Raw genomic sequence first — 11,229 nt, forward strand, 5'->3', positions numbered from 1 at the left:
GCCATGAAGTGTGCCACCTCCAGCCATGACATCCTTGATGTCAGACTTCCCAGCCCCCAGAGCCGTGAGAATAATCCTCTGCTGTTTTTGAATCTCAATATGCAAGGTTCTGTTATGGCGACTGGAACGGAGGAGACATAGCCTACAGTGAATGACAGTTGTCACTGGAGATCATGGCTGGGTTGCCCCCACAGTGCCCCCTGGAGGAAGCCTGGGCGATTACTACTTTGTGCTGCAGGAATGGCTGAGATTCCTTTCCCCTTAGAGAAACTGGATGATGTCTGACCCAGGTTGCTGTTTTCCTTGTTTATGATACAGAAAGGAGGGGCCACCCCCACTGCCAGACATTGCCATTTGCACTTTTAACCTCCTCCTGACTATAATTTTATATCTTTGTCCATTTTGTCTTTTTCTCTCAGTCCTACACCATTTAAAATTTTTATTATGGAAATTTTCAAGTATACATAAAGGAGAAGAAAATGGTCAGTTTTCATTCCACCAATATTTATTCATGGTCAGGTTTGCTACACACACACACACACACACACACACACACACTTCCTCCCAAACACTAGATACTTTTTTTAAAAAAAAAAAATCTGAGATCTGGTTCTCAGACAATTTCTCCTTCTAAAGTATGTGATTCAGGTTGTTTCTCCCCCCTTGGTATATGCCCAAATAGCAGCCATGAGCACCCTGGAATCCCATTTCCATGCTCCATCCCCATTAGAAGTCCCTGCCAACCCCACTTCACCTCAGGTCCTGGCAGCCACCTCTCTTCTTTCTGTCTCTATGGCTCACTGGCTGGTTTCAAAGCAAATCCCAGATAGCATGTCATTTTATCCAGAAATAGACCCAAATGTATTATTTTTAACACATAAAAGCTTCTTCTTTTGCTATAACATAGCCAGATGCCATTATTATACCTAAAACTTAATAATCCTCAATCTAACATGCAGTCAGTGTTCAATAGCTACCCTTATCTGGATCTTTTGTTTTGTTGACTTGTTCTTGTTGTTGTTGATGATGATGATGGTGGTGGTGGTGGTGGTGGTGGTGGTGGTGGTGGTGGTGATGATGATGTTTCAGTAAGAGTCCTGCTATGTAATGCTTACTGACCTGGTATTCAATGTGTGGCCCAGGTTGGCCTTTAATTCCGCCTCAGCCTCCAAGTGCTGTACCACAATATGAGTAGTCCCTTATTCTGAGTAGTCACACAAAGCCTGACTTCACATAGCTAGTGTGAATACGGCAGCCCTTCTGGCTCTGTTGTTACTAGGGATTCTCCCTATGACATGTACTTATTGAGGGGAGGGGAAGTACTTTTTCTATAGAATTTCCTCCATTCTGAGTTTATCTGGTAGCAACCCATGGTGATGTCACTGTCTTCCCTGGGAGCTGGGAGGATAGATTCCAAGATGCCATGCAAGCCAGGTCCTAAGATGAAAAGGGAACACTCTTTGAATGGGTAAGGACATTATCCTACATCATGCCTGAGGCAAAGCCAGGTCTGAGAGTTCTTCTTTCATGTAAAGCCAATGTATGAATTCAGGTATTGTCTTCATGACCTCTACCTTGGGAAATTCTTAGCAATTCTTCCTCAACGATCTGGGCATCTACCACTGTTGCCTGGAAACACTGTTGCTATGGAGTTTGCCAAAGGATGCCCTCCTTGGCCCTCACCCCTCCATGCATTATCAGAAAAGAACATCTCTTCATCCTTTTCAGAATAATGATGTGTCTTAATTTCCCCCAAGGTGGCAGACACTCATCTTTAAGTCATGGATTGTTGACAATTGGATGTATTTGAATCTGTCGAATTCATTATTCTTTCTGACACTCAAAGGATCCATCTTTGGTTTCTAGGAGGCCTTCATCCAGTAGATTCACGGTCTTGATGTGTGCTTCTCTCTTATCACTGTGATGAGATGTTCCCAGCTCACCACACATTTTTTACTTAAATCCTGGGATCAGCCATCCCTCAAGGATCTTGGCTCCCTTCAGGATAATAGCATTTTTAAGGACCATCATCAAAGTGCTAAGCATGTTCTTTGCTATTTTGCTGGCCACTTCTTCTAGGTCTTTGGAGGGCATAGTAAAAAAAATAGATCATAAATCTACACTGACATTTTGAATTCAAATTTTAGATAAGAGAGATTTTAACTTACTTTAATTTTTCAAATTGTATTTCTTTTTCATTTATGGCTAGGGATGTAGCACTTGGCAAACATGGGAACAGGAACAGAAAGAGGAAGGATGGGAAGAGGAAAGGAGGGAGAAATAGTAGGAGGGAGGGAAAGAGAGGATCTTGGCTCCTAATAATGCTGACATTATTGCTATTGTAGACCTTTTCAAACAGCCTTTCCATTATTCCCATGACATGGTCATTGAATATCAATCTATATACATTTCTTTGTCATTTTTAAGAATTCATTACATACTTTCCACCAAGGATATACAGTTACTTGTTGTATAATATGAATTACCCATATCCCCATCTAGCCTCTAATGAATGAGACTCAAATTATGATTTATTTATCAAGCTCTGCACAACTACTAGGGGATTGTTCCTAATCTAATTCTCTAACACGATTGGCTACTTCCACAGCTATGTCCCCCAAATACTTGCTTTTGAATCTTCCTGCATCATTTCTGCTCCAGCACTCTGATGGATGTCCTGGGGAGTCATTTCACTCCAGTATGTGCTGCTGGTCCATCATGACTAATGGAGACCTCCTGTTCTCTCTGTCTTCCTCTCTTTCTATCTCTCTTTTTCTCTCTCTTTCTCTCTCTCCTCTCTTCCATCCCCACTCTCTCTCCCTACCTCCCCTTCTCTCTCTCTCCCTCTCTCTCTCTCTCTTTCTCTTTCAGCTTTCTCCCTCTTCCTCACCTTTCCTCCCTCTCCCTCATGGTTCTTACCTGGGACCCCAGCCCAGTAACTCAAACTGTACCTCTCTCTATTCTTCTCCCCAGTAATTGGCTATAGCCATTTTTATTTAACCAATGGTTTTAAATTAGAGAGTAAGGTTTGCACAACAAAGACTGGTGTACATAGGAATTTGCTTATCTTGGGGCAACCAGGTCTTGGCGTACAGAACTTGGCATTTGATTACAGGAAGCACCAGACCAACCCCCAACAGTTACTGCTGTGTTAAGTTGCAGTTGTCCAATATTTATGATCCATGTCCTGTGTGTCAACTATTCATTAAGCAGAAAGGCATGTTGCATTGTCTTCTTTAACACCCTCCAAATATAAGCTGTCTGTAGATCCTATTAGTGTCTTCAAATGTCTCAAACTATATGGTGTCCAGCATCACTCAGCATAGTCTGGATGTGTCTTTAGGCCGCTCCCTCCATCAGAAATATATCTGGCAGACTCTGTATATGCAAGCCTTCAGTTCCTAGCCTGCATGGCTACCCTCACTTCACTCAGGCGTCTGTTCAAGCTTGTCTTCACTCATCTTCTGGGTGGTTCCTCTTCCCACTCGGCATTCCTCACCTACCTCACCCTCTTTATCTTATTCCATAGCATTTCCCTTGTTTTCTATTGCACCATTAACAGTTTGTTGGCTTAAACCCTGTGCATCAACTTTCTGTTATTGTCAAAAAAAAAATTACCAGATAATCAACTTTAAAAGACCAAAATTTGTTCTGGCTCACAACTGTGGATGTTTCAGTCCTCGGCTGCTTGCATATATGGTGGCAGAAAAGTACTCACCTAGTGATGGTTGGGAAGCTAAGAGGAAAAGGCAGGAGCTGGGATCCCAGTATCCTTCTCAAAGTCACACATACAACAGTGACCTAAAGTCTTCCCACCAGGCCACATCAGAAAGGTCCCATCACTTCTCAGTAGCACGCTGGGAATAAGACCAAGCCTTTTAACACATGACTCTTTGTTGGCATTTCAGATCCAATCTATGGCAAACATGTATAACAGTTCATGGGGAACAATAGGGAGCTAACTAATTATTTAATTACAAAATGAGCCTACCTAAGAATGTATCTCTAAGAACCCATGAGGCATTGGTTCTGTGTCACCTGACACCAAATCCACAGATCCTCACATTCTTCACTGTGATGGTTAATATTGTCAACTTGACAGATTCTGAGATCACAGGAAAATAGGTATCTAGGCATGCCTAGGTAGGGTATCTTGATTAAGTTAATTGATGTAGTAAGCCCCATCTTAACTGTGGGTTGGGTTATTCCCTCTGCATATTTCCTGAACCATAAAGAGAAAGCAAGCTAAAAAGCATCCATTGCTGGCTTCCTTTTGGCTATGGATACAATATCAGCAGCTGTATATCTTGAACTGTGATCCAGAATAAATTCTTTCTCTCTTAAGTTGCCTATACCAGGATGTTTAGTCAGTAGGAAAAAAGACTAAGATATTAATAAAATATTTTCATGCTGCCACATAATATACACATACATTTATACACTCCTGTACAACTACTTATTCTTTAAAAAATTTAAGCCATTTTTCCTTCCCAATCCTGCTCCTGGAATGGTGACTCAGTATTATAATCTGCTTCCTCCACCTTCTTCTCAAGTAGATGAAGAGCAGACATGGGCAGGTGGCAAGACAATTCACAGGGACCTTTCCTTTATTCTTGGGTCAACATACAGTGAGACGAGGTAGAGGCTCCATGAAGAGAAAGGAGCTGCCATGACCTTCACAGACCCTGCCCTTCATTGGAGATGTCTGAGGACATGACAAGCAGTCCTTTGGGAGTGTAGATCTTTCTCCTGTCCCAGGGTTGGAATTTCAGGTCTTCAGAGAAGAATTCCCATCAGAAATCCTGGCCCTTCTGCAGTTCCTGTTGTTCTCTTTGGCGACTTTCCCTCCTAGTGTCTCTTCAGTATACACACTCACATGCATACATGTGTGTGCATACATATACACATACACATACACATCATATACATACACAGCATATGCATATACATATACATCATATATAGACCATATATACATACATGCATACATTTGCATCACATATATCATATACATCATATATATATAATAGGCTACATATACACATAAGGGAAGTAAAGCAGTTCTATAGGCAGCAAGGGAGAAGTAGGTGGAGCCCTGAACATGATTATAGTAGGGAGAAGTGGGCAGGAGAGACAGAGACATCATAGGAAACAGAGAGCAGGAAAATGACCATGAGATCAGGGAAAAGGCAAGCTGAAGGGGAGGGGGCAAAAGAGGATTGTCAGGAAACACCTAGAGAAAGATGAGAAGCAAGCAACCAATTAAAGAGGAAGATGGAACATGCAAAAGAGGGAGAGAAAGAGATGGTAACAGGAGAGAGGAACAATGAGGTGGGGAAGGAAGTAGAGAGAAGGCAAAAGGAGGCAGGGAGGGGAGAAAAGAGCAGAGCTGCAGGCAAGATAGGGTGGGTGAGTTCTGGCCCCACACTCTGGGTAACACATGGGTCTCCTTGACTCACAGCTCGTTTGAGTCTTCCTGTTTTCATCCCATCTTTGTGAACCCATGGAGGCTTTTCCAGGCAGTAAATCAGGCAGAGTACCAAGTTTCTCTGGCCAGAGCCCAGCTCTCCATCCCACAACTGTGCTTCTCATGGCCCTCAATATCCTACATCTCTGTCCTGAGGGCTATCTCATAGTCCTCTTGTCAACCAGCTACATGCCACCTGCCTCTTTTCCAGGATTCCTGGTTTCACTGGGGCTTTTGGCACTCTGGCAGGGTAATATCCAGCCTAGAAATTTGAAAAAAAAAATCATCTTATAAAAAGACATACTTTTCTAGTGGCTGGGGCGATGGTTCAGTGGGTAAGCCCTACTGGAGTTCGAACCCCCAGAACTCACATAAATGATGAGTGAGCATGGCAGCCTGCCTATAGTTCCATCAAGGAGCTCTCCCTTGAAGACAGAGACAGGAGAGACCTGAGAAACACGGCTAGCAAGACTAGCTATATGGGTGTGCTCTGGATTTGATTGAGAGACTCTGCTTCAATGAACAAGGTGGAAGAGTAGCTGAAGATGGTTCATGACACCAACCTTGGGTCTCCACACACCTACACATACATTGGAGGGAAAAAATGCACATCCCCAAAGCACACTTGCTTTGCCATTCTCTGACTCATTTATCCCACTTCCATGACCCTCTCCCAACCACAAGTTCTAGTCTCTATCCAGCTTCTTAGAGTCATTCCAGAAATACCTATAATTATCATGCCAGACAGGAATGTTATGACTTAAAACAAAACCTGTTGTCCATCTCCATCCCCAAGAAGCTCAGCATCTAAATGGAGACTGGCACAGTAGATGCAAAGAAGAGCCAGGACATTATGGAGCCCCAGCATTATACAATCTGGGGAGCCCTCTGTAAAGAAAACAATATCCTTTCCTAGAGACATTTGGCTCTTTTGAAAGAGACCATGGAAGAGTTATGCCAGCTCTGGAGGGGACAGGATGAGTATCATTCCCCCAGCTACTCAGACTCAGACAGGAGGCTCCCAGAGGAAGGTGGGCTGACATACTGGCTCACTGATTAAACCGTTATATTTAGACTTTCTGTTTTAGTTCCCTTTTGTTCCCACTGGGGGTAGGGGAAAACCCAGATGCATTCTAAGGCTTAGATCTGATTCAGATAAAGTCTGATTGTCAAAGCAAAGTGGCTTAAACAAACTAGAAGTTTCTGTTTCCCCTAATGGAACTGGATAAAAGGAAGTCCAGGGCTGGCATGGAGCCTCCATGGTTTCAGGGGTCAGTCTCCTTCCTTCATGCGAATCATCTACTTGTCATCTAGGAAGCCAACAGACGATCAAGAGCGAGGGGGAAAGCCCAGCCCCTCTCTGCAATTCACATCCCTTCTTGGATCACAACAAAGCACCATGATGTTGTCACATGGCTGCAATAAGGTGTTAGGAGAAAAAGGAAAATGTAGTATTTATTCCATTGGCCAAGGATCCCTACATCAGAAGACAGTACAGATGGAGAAGGGGTGCAATGGACCTTAGACATCCCTAAGACCACCTATCTGCACACTGTGTAGTCTGGAAGCCACAGATCAGAAGTTCTAGTCTTTCTGAAGCCTCTACTGACAGAAGCGTGGTTGTGCTATGCTATTCCCTGAAACTTTCTGGACTCTTTCATTCTGATGACTTTGCATCTCTGCACCTGTACTAGTCAGGGTTCTTTAGAGTCACAGAAGTTATGGTAGTCTCTATGTAGTAAAGGAATTTATTGCAGACTTACAGTCTGTAGTCCAACTCCCAACAATCAACTCCCAACAATGGCCGGCAGCAGCTGTGAATGGAAGTCCGAGGATCCAGCAGTTGCTCAGTCCCACAAGGCAAGCAGACGAAAAAGAGCGAGCTTTCCTTCTTCCTTATAGAGGTCTCCAGCAAAAGGTGTGGCCCAGGTTAAAGGTGTGGTAACACCTTTAACAAGTGACCCTGCTTGAACTCGTAGATCTTTCTATCCTAATCCTCTGGGATTCATAGATTGATGTCACACCTCAAGATCTCCATGCCAAGATTCGGGTCGGAAACTTGTATCTCTCAGCCTCCAGATTAGGGCCAGGTGAGCCCTCTAATTCTGGATTGTAGTTCATTTCAGATATAGTCAAGTTGACAACCAGGAATAGCCACTACAGCACCTGAGCCCATGTATTGGCTAAAAATGATGCCCTAATGCCACTCAAAGAAGGCAAGACAATCCCAACTGCAAGGGAGGTAGCAAAAAGGAATCAGTGGTGTGTGTATAAACCAGACTTCAAAGGTTTATCCATTCCAGATGTTAGCCAGAGCCACACACAATAGGATGCAGCCCAAGGAACTCTACAGGGTTCTCCATTGAGGAGGTTGGGGTGGCTTTTATTGATTGGCAACTTGGCAGGATCTAGAGTCACCTTGGGGACAAGCCTCTGGGTGTATCCATGCAGGCTTATCCAGATTAGATTAGCTGAAGTGCAAAGACCATTCTAACTGTCAGGCTGAATAAGAGGGGGGACTAGGTGAACAATGGCATTCATAACTCTGCTTCGTGACTGTGGATGGGATGGGATTGACCACTTCATGCTCCTACTACCATGGCTTTCTTGCCATGGTGGACTATTCCCTCCAAATTGCAAGCCAAAATAAACCTACCCTTCCATCTTCAAGTTGCTTTTGCCGGGTAGCTTGTCCTAGCAACAAGCCATATAAGTAAAACAGAGGCCAAAATGACTCCGATGTGATCTGAAAGAGTGTGACATGAAGACCGCAACTTGAGAGAAAACCATAAAGTAGAAGCTAGTAGGAACAGAGAGTGGTGAGAACCCAAAGTTCCCATGCCCATAGCAGATGGCAGACCCTTTGTTGACTTGCCCCATCATGATAATCCACAATAACTGAGACTAAAAGTAAATGACAAAGATGTTGTTCAGCTTATCTCACAGAGACCAAAGCAATAGAACTTAACTGAGTTAAAGTTCATTGTTTTCTCCTGCAAGACTCTAAGGGTACAAAATACTGATGGGGGCTTACAACACTGGGGACAGTGGGTAACACGGACCTCCATGTCACCACTCAGCCATCCTCAAAATACAACTCCTATCTCATTGCCCAAGATAACTGCTGCTACTTCAGTTACCACATCCACATCACAGCCATAAGGAAGAAGGAAAGAGGAAATGGAGATCTTTTAACATCCAGGGACCACCCAGGGTGAATCACACCACATCTACTTCATTCTCATTGACTAGAACTTGAAGAGTTCACCACATCCACTTGGACACTAGAACAAAAGAATCTGCATCTTCAAGACCAGGCCCTCAGATTAAATTGTAGGGTCCTGTTGCTAAAAGGAGTAGGGAGATCCGGCAGTCAGAGCCTCTGGAGACCTAAGACAGAGGGTCAAGGCACACTTCTCCCTCTGCTACAGCTGGAAGGAAAGAGTGGTTCTACAAGCTGGAAAATGAATAGAGCAGAGAGACCTTTCCTGGTCAACCTTGTTTGCTCTACATGTGCCTGAGTGTCATTACTACGAGGTTGGACTCTTCAAGGACAAAGAGAAGGCTTGCTCACCTACAACTCTCATGGTGAAGAAGAAGCCCGCACTGGCAAAGACTCTGATCTGTTTAGTAACAGAGATGGGCCTTTGGGTCTGGGTTTTATTGTAGGCACTGTGCTCTGATGCACTGACTTTCAATAAAGACAATTCAGTTACCACATCTGTAGAAAGACCATAATGTGTAGCTTACACGCCTTGCCCCTGAGGGTGCCCTTTGTATGCTGTGAAGTTGGTACGAATGTGCATAGACCACACTATGGAAGGGATGGTGTTATCAGAGCTGAGATGCAAAGGACAGGGGACACGGGAAAGAAGGTACCCTGGGGTTCAGCCCTACTCTTGTCATTGGGTACATTGGGTAACATGGACCTCCGTGTCACCACTCAGCCATCCTCAAAATATGACTCCTATCTCATTGCCCAAGATAACTGCTGCTACTCCAGTTACCACATCCACATCACAGCCATAAGAAAGAAGGAAAGTGGAAATGGAGATCTTTTAACATCCAGGGACCACCAAGGGATGAATCACACCACATCTTATTCAACCCCTCATACAAATGAATGATTGTCCTGAAGACACAAATTAAAGCACTTGCTCATTTAAATTCCAGCCACACTGTCCCTGCACTCAGCACTTGGGGCTTCTCCCTGCCTTTAGTCCAGTCTCAGATGTTCCACTGTCAACGTCTGAACAAGAAAGGAAGAGTGTCTCTCTAGACAAATAGGGTCTCCATGGCCAGGTGGAAGGGGAACTCCACTTTGTTGTCCATGGACTCTAAGATCCACCTTCTACTTGAGATCACTGCCATAGAGACTTAATTTTGTACAAAATCAAGAGGTCTTTCTTAAGACCTCTTTTTTTACCCCCCAAAATTACCCTGTGGTCCTGGCCTCAACCCAGTAAACAGGGCAAATTTCTCCCTCAAGCTTCTGAACTATAAAATTAGCAAGCATATATCCAAATACACCCTACTATATACACACAGTAGCACCAGGTATAAACACAAGATATATACAGCAAATCCCACATGAGCATTCAAAAGCATACCATATGCATAGCATCCACTAAACACATGCAAACCATGGTACACACACACCACTTTTTTCCAATTAGTTTCTCTGTTGTCTATCACACTATCCCATTCAACCCCTTATACAATTGAATGATTGTCCTGAAGACACAAATTAAAGCACTTGCTCATTTAAACTCCAGTCTCTCTTCCTGTGGCTTCCAAAATCTGAGCACATGATGAGAGCCAGCCGAACCTTTCATGAAATGTCCCCTAGGATGCCACCCAGCCATTGTTCCCACTTTCCTGCCCCTAACAACCATGTGATAGCCAACTTTCCCGAGAGGCTCTGATGTTCATCGTGGTTTGCCCCCCAACAACCCGCCCCCAGGTCACCAGTCACACACCCAAAATGTATATTCACAGGCTGGGCATGGTGGTGCACACCTTCAATTCAGAACTCAGGAGGCAGAGGCAGGGGGAATCTCTGTGAATTCAAGGCCAACCTGATCAACAAAGAAGCTCCAGGACTACAAGAAAGAGAGGGGGGAGGGGGGAAGGAAGAAGGGGGAGGAGGAGACAGGAAGAGAGGGAGAGGGAAACCCTGCCTCAAAAAAGAAGTATTTATTATTCTAAACCACTTTGTAACTCACCTGTTCCCTAAAGGGCCCCTGCCTTCCCAGCTGGAACCAGTCCCTTCCTCCTGTATTCCTTGGGAAGGTAGGCAGTGGGACGATTGACCTTCTGCATCTGTGTCTCTTGTCTCCTGTTCGGAGCACCCTGTTCTGGTCTGGACAGGTGTACAATGGAGACTAGATGGACAGCCGCACTCACATGTCCTCCTTATCCCACAGATCAAAGTAGAAAACCAGCATGACTACCAGGACATCACCAGTGTGGTGGCCATGGCCAAAACCTATGCCACCACGGAGGCCTTTATTGACTCCAAGTATGACATCCGCATACAGAAGATTGGATCCAACTACAAGGCATACATGTAAGTCAGCAGGCGGAGCTGGAAAGTGGGAGGAGTCGGTGGGCAGGGCCGGAAGGTGGGAGGAGTCATCAGGCAGGGTCTAGAAGGAGGGAGAAGCCTGCTTCCTTCTACCAGGACTCTTGGTATGTTCTCACTTCTGGTTCTGTTGCAGCTTAGCTCAAGGTAGATCTCTCTACAAAGGGGTGGGGGGGGG

At 44.5% G+C, this 11,229-nt stretch overlaps 1 protein-coding gene across 6 annotated transcripts in view; it reads left to right on the plus strand.

Annotated features, from left to right (window-relative positions):
- Syn3 (synapsin III) overlaps positions 1 to 11,229 on the plus strand; it is a 467,567-nt gene that overhangs the window by 424,688 nt on the left and 31,650 nt on the right. For all 6 annotated transcript variants that reach the window (XR_004112682.1, XM_031348897.1, XM_031348899.1 and 3 more), the window contains one exon: positions 10,894 to 11,036. Coding sequence is in view for 5 of the 6 variants with exons in the window: in XM_031348897.1 (XP_031204757.1) it covers positions 10,894 to 11,036 (143 nt within the window). In the remaining variant the exon portion in view is untranslated. The remainder of the gene's footprint in view (positions 1 to 10,893; positions 11,037 to 11,229) is intronic.

This window comes from Mastomys coucha, unplaced genomic scaffold (genome assembly GCF_008632895.1).
Source record: "Mastomys coucha isolate ucsf_1 unplaced genomic scaffold, UCSF_Mcou_1 pScaffold4, whole genome shotgun sequence".
NCBI classification, from domain to species: domain Eukaryota; kingdom Metazoa; phylum Chordata; class Mammalia; order Rodentia; family Muridae; genus Mastomys; species Mastomys coucha.